Source organism: Mycena indigotica, assembly GCF_014461135.1.
Source record: "Mycena indigotica strain 171206Taipei chromosome Unknown Mind.scaff0010, whole genome shotgun sequence".
NCBI classification, from domain to species: Eukaryota; Fungi; Basidiomycota; class Agaricomycetes; order Agaricales; family Mycenaceae; genus Mycena; species Mycena indigotica.
In genome coordinates, this window is record NW_023503009.1 from 3444594 (window position 1) to 3450080 (window position 5487).

The window sequence follows — 5487 nt, forward strand, 5'->3', positions numbered from 1 at the left end:
TTGCCATTTTTAGCACTGGAATACCAATTTGCAAATTTTGGATTGTCCAATAAATTTTTCTCTCCTGAGAACTTGACCTTTTTGGTCCATGATGAAAACATTTGTTAAAAAACTTTGCCTCTTCCCACTAACGTTTCTACCCTCAACATTTTTGAAACGCGGCTGTGACTAACGTTTCCGCCCTCAACATTTTTGAGACGCGGCTGTGAAGATTTCTTCGACGTAATTGGCATTCGCGCATGTGTCACAACCCAGAATCTTCCTCTCGACCTCGATGTCTGCTCCTTCTGCTGCTCCTTCTGCTGCCCCTGCTGCTGCCCCCGCTGCAACGCCAGCCTCTGCGCCGACCACTTCTCAAGCTGGCCGACCAGTGAGCTTAACCACCCCCATCTCTTTCAAGACGCTGACATGTTTTTCAGGCTCATCGCACCCTCACTGTGCGCTACTACGCGGTCGATGGGAAAAGCGGATTGCAAAACTTCCCCATCGTCGAACGCAATGGAACAACGACGCTGGGCCAGTTTTTTGGGACCTTCAATGCTGTTTGGGAGTCGACTCCCCTGCAATGCGGTGATTGCCCCCACTGTTGGACAACTCTTTGCGCGAAAAAGCTCGATAAATGCTTCACGATCATCCATCGCTGCAAACACGACCGACCGGACGACAGACTGGAGGACGAGACAGCTAACGAGGCCATCGCAAAACTTTTCGACCTCCCCAAACCTTTCTATCCCGTCGAGGGCAATGTAATCGTGATCAAGCATCTCAACATCCCCATTGTGCCGTTCTCTGGACTCAAGCTGCCTCGCGACTTGCATGCGGCCCCAGCTCAAAATGTCGAGGAGGCGGATATTGCCCTCATCGACCTTTTTGTGCGCCAGTACGTATATCTTATCTCTACCATCGTCATATCTCATTCATCCTCAGGTGGGCCAATGGCGGCCCCTTCGGGATTCCAGTGCCGCCAGGAGCGTACGATATGTTGGGCCGGTGTTGTTTTGAGTAGCTGTCTGTGTAGTAGTGTAGTGGGACAATTTTTTTTGTTGCTTCTTCCTCTCGCTTCCCAGCACGAGGCTCAAATCAAAAGTCGTGACATATGTGACTTGCTACTCGCTTCACTCATCTCGCCGATGTAGCGCTTACATTACACTTACACATATTCCCTTACTCATTCCCTCCCTTATTTCCATTTACATTCCCTAACTGTTGCCATTGTGATCGACTAGATATACTGTTTGTTGTCCGTAGTTAGTGATTCCTTGGTCAATATTATCATCATCCTATTCATCCCCTGCGCGAGACCGACCATCTCGCCTCCCAACTCGTGTGTCGGAACCAGCACATCTGCTCTCCGCCACATCTTTTTGAATATCGACTTCTATTCGCCGCCCGCTGGTTACCCCTGGGTCTGATCAACCTCGACTACCGCCCGCAGCGAAATAACACCAACCCGACTTACTATGGACAACAACCCTGAAGGAAAGCAGCGTACTCGCGCGACAGTCCGTCGTGGCGAGCACGTTGCTATCCCCCCAATCCACAGTCCCCAGGCCCGCCAAGCCGTTGGTTACACCTTCGGCTTGGTGGACCCGGGCGATGCCGATACCCCTTCCATTCCCCTTGGGATGTACAAGCCTCTCGCTCCCGAGAGGCTTGCTACTCCCTTGGGCGCCAATGACACGCTGGTGTCGTTGGACCCCTCTCCGGAGGGCGCCCCAGCTTATGCTGGGGATATGTTGAGCTTGACCCCGCTTCCGAGCGCGTAGTGAGGATGAATATACCACTATTGAGCAATCCCACCTCGCGCCCGCTAACGAGTCGGATTCCGAGTCCACCATTTCCCGCGCCATTGAGTTGATGAGCCGAGAGGAGCTCACCGAAGTAGCCCGACGCCATGGCGTCTTCTCCGCCCAGCTGTGGGAAGCCGCGCGCCGCAAAGGTGCTAAGCCCTTCCTCGAAGATTTTGAGGAAGTGAAGGCTGAGGAGGATGAGAACTCTGAAGAATCAGAGTTGGAGCTCATTACCTTTGATGCAAGCCCGCCGCGTAAGAACCGCGAGCAGAAGACTGCTGGCCGGAAGAAACCAGCCAGCAAACCCGCAAGCCCAGTCAATACGGGTTTTGCAACAACGCGCAACGCCGAAAGGAAGGCGTTTGTCGAAGAAGTGGAAGATGAAGATGATCTCCACTTCCACCGCCCAGTCACCCCGCCCAAGCGGAAGGTCCAGGTGGTCAGCCCAGCTGTCCCATCTGGCGAAGGCACTTCCCGAGGAAAAGGGAAAGGGGTAGACCCGCGAAACAGGGGCTTCTTGGATAGCCTGGGCGACGCTGAGCTCCAAGGACACATTGAAAAACTATGAAGAGATCAATCGCGTTGTGAAAGGCGAGGGCGATAGCTCATTACCTGAGACGTCAACTCCTGCCCCATCGAAGGGCGAGAACCCCGCCATGCCCCAGGATCGCGGCGCTGAACGCGCTAGCGCCAAGCCCGTTGACACGGAAGCGCTGTTGAAACAAACGTTGAGCCGTCTTGAGGCATTGGAGAGAGAAAACTTGCGGTTGAAGAGACAGACGGACGATAAGTCGGAGACCGCGGGCAAGAGAGAGGCGAGTCTTGAGCAGTCGAAAAGCCTCTCTGAAAGCATCCGAATGCCTAAGACACCAGAGCGCAGCTCTGTAAAGCCATCAGCACTTAGTTATGACTTCATAACTAATGCCTTGCGCGGGGTCTCTACCTCACCGTCTCGCCTATCCAAGCTAGCGGCAGCAGAGCCTTCCGATGACCCATCGAGCTCGTCAAGTGACGACGAGTCTGGCTCGGATTCCGGGACTCCGCGTCGGTCGTCCAAGCGCCGTCGCGGTCAAGACTCAAGAGCGAAAGGAAAAGCGGATCAAAAAGAATCCGCGGATGTTGCTCAAGCTGATTCCGCCTAGCCGCTACAACGGCGGCCCGAATGCGAATGCAATTCACCACTATTTGCGAAGCCACCACATATGTGAAGATGGGGCGAGTACCGGAAGACGAGAAAGTTTTCTTTGTATCTTACTACCTGGATCGCAAAGCACTTGACTTCTACAACCAAGTAGTCGTTGTTGGAGGAACAAACCGCGACGCGTCAAGACGCGTCACATGAACGCGCCCGCGTTGGGATCTATCCCAACTAGGGCCTGACTTGGGTCATCCGTGGGTCATCCATCAGCCATTGATCGGAGCCATCAGTATCCAATCATCCGCTGGATGACAGCCCCTGGATAAATTCATAATTCAACTGTTGCATGCGGTAAATAGATGATATGTTGCATTGAAGTACAAAGAGGCAATAGGATTACAGCAATGTGTGGTATGTCAGTAGTGCTCTGTGCGTGCAAACGAATATAACAAGGGTTAACAACAAATGAATAACAGTCGTAGACAGTAGTGGAATGCAGTCCTATACCACAGGCCCACGAAGAGAGCGACTATACTCAGCAATGATCTGCTCGGCCACGTCAAGATTAAAGAAGGGAGCACGAACCCATGACCCGAGACTCATTTGCTCACGGAATGTCTGCGAAGACATGCTTTCTTGATTCCATGCACATTGGTTTCGGCCTTCGGAGAATGAACGCTCGCCTTCAACAGATGTGGCGGGCATTGAGCAATAGGTGAGCGCCATTTCCGAGAGATGAGGTTGGCGTTGGCGTTCAGCATTCCAGTATTGAAAAACAGTTTGTCCGTGGAGTTGAATTGGAGGAGAGTCAAGGTAGGAAGCGATGTTGTCGGGTATCGACGCAATTGTAGGTTGAGGAGTGAAGCTGGGCAGAGGACCAAAGCGTACAACCTTTGAGAGGTCAAGGTAGAGTCTCGACACGTCTCGAGCAACAGTTTGGGCGGAGGGAGGGACAATATCGGGTCGAAGTAGTCGTATTTCCATCTTGTACCAATCATCATCTTGTGAGGCATAAGGGCGCTTGCAAGCCGCAGCTCGAATAGCACAGATGGCACGATGACGAGCTTCGTTGTATGGACTGGCAAAAAGAGTCAGTGAATGAAGTCAAGATAAGCCACCGGACGCACACAAAGACCTGCGACTGGGGAGCTGGTCCATCCGTCATCCCACACTTCTTCACTGACTCTCCCAAGTTTGAGCTCCCCTGTCCCATCTTGCCTCGCTCGATGGAGTACTCCTTTGCATGCTTTGGGTTGCTGAAGCGGCAACGCAGCTTGTAGACAATTTTCCCATTCTCGATGGCAAGCTGTTTGGTGAAGTGTTTCCACGTTTCTGATGCGCGATGACCGAACTCCTTGTCTGTTGATGCAGCATGAGATGCAGCTCTACCATCAGCCAAGTCTACGCACCAAGAATGGCATCGTCTGCCCAACCCTCTACATCTCTTGCCCTATGCGCCAAGATGTCGGCGTCGGTCATATTGGCAAACTCAGACACCTTCCGCTTCTTCCGTGGGGGCTCAACAGTAGCTGAGCTCGGGCGCTGAAGCTCCACCGAAGAGACGGCTGCGAAAGAAGCATTGAAAGGAAGTGTCGGCAGAACGGGAGTTGCGGACGGTGTTGGTGGAGCCATAGCGGTAGAAAAGTTGTAAGGAGGTGGGTTGTACATGTTATGGATAGACATTATGGGCAGAATAGAGTCAACGACGCGTCCAACGTCGACGACGCGTCGTCGTCGTGGTGTGTGTCAAGAAGCGAGTTACGCGGCTGTCACATCCAGCGGATCACTACCCAATTCCAGCCAATCCGTGATTTATAATCATCCATCCATCATCCGTCCATGGATACATCACCCAAGACAAGCCCTAATCCCAACGCGTACTTCCCTTTCTTTCTCTGAACTCCTTGTGCTACTTATAAGCTTGCTTTTCATTGGACTGATTTAGTTACTGTTGTATTCAAGTGGTATATAAACTAGTTACATGTGCAATTTACAGTCAGTTCTTTCTACCTCAATTTGTCGCATTCAACAGGTTATGGGCCCCGCGTAAATCAATCTATAACCAGAAACTATCGACAAACACCTTGCTATTACCAACAGCATGTCCACCACCTCTGCCCCCAATGCCAAAGCCGCTGAGTTTTTCGTGCGGCTGCCCAAGTGCGAAGCTGACGGCTCAAATTGGGCCATCTACAAGAATCGATTCGCGTACGCCGCGGCTGCCGCTGGACTCGCGAACCACCTCCTCGCCACCCACACCGCTCCATCTCCTGTTGCTGCGACCACAGCGGCATCAAAACCCGACGAAGTCGCTGCTTATGAAGCCTATCTGCGCGCCGACGCAATGTTCACATCTGGTGAAGCTATCATCAAACAGGCTATCGCGGCAACAATTCCTGACTCACTGTTTTTGCGGGTAATGGGTGAAGCGAAGGCTTCAGGCTTGTGGGAGAAGGTAAAGACCGAGTTCGAGACAAAATCTCGAATGGTCACAGTGGATCTACGACGCAAACTTCAGGACATGCGGTGCGCAGAAAACGGAGACGTTAGAACTCACCT

The 5487-nt window shown here is 52.3% G+C and overlaps 2 protein-coding genes across 2 annotated transcripts; one reads left to right on the top strand and one right to left on the bottom strand.

Annotated features, from left to right (window-relative positions):
• Positions 1–262: 262 nt before the first annotated feature.
• On the top strand, positions 263–1006 carry MIND_01147900 (uncharacterized protein; the record flags this gene model as incomplete). Its single annotated transcript, XM_037368010.1, has 3 exons — positions 263–370; positions 420–880; positions 928–1006. The coding sequence occupies exons 1-3, from the start codon at positions 275–277 to the stop codon at positions 1004–1006; spliced, it is 636 nt and encodes a 211-aa protein (XP_037215842.1). The 5' UTR covers positions 263–274.
• Positions 1007–3274: 2268 nt separating this feature from the next.
• On the bottom strand, positions 3275–4611 carry MIND_01148000 (uncharacterized protein; the record flags this gene model as incomplete). The annotated part of the gene is made up of 3 exons (XM_037368011.1): positions 3275–4006; positions 4052–4287; positions 4338–4611. 3 exons carry the CDS (start codon positions 4609–4611, stop codon positions 3926–3928), a joined length of 591 nt encoding a protein of 196 aa, XP_037215843.1. The 3' UTR covers positions 3275–3925.
• Positions 4612–5487: the final 876 nt, after the last annotated feature.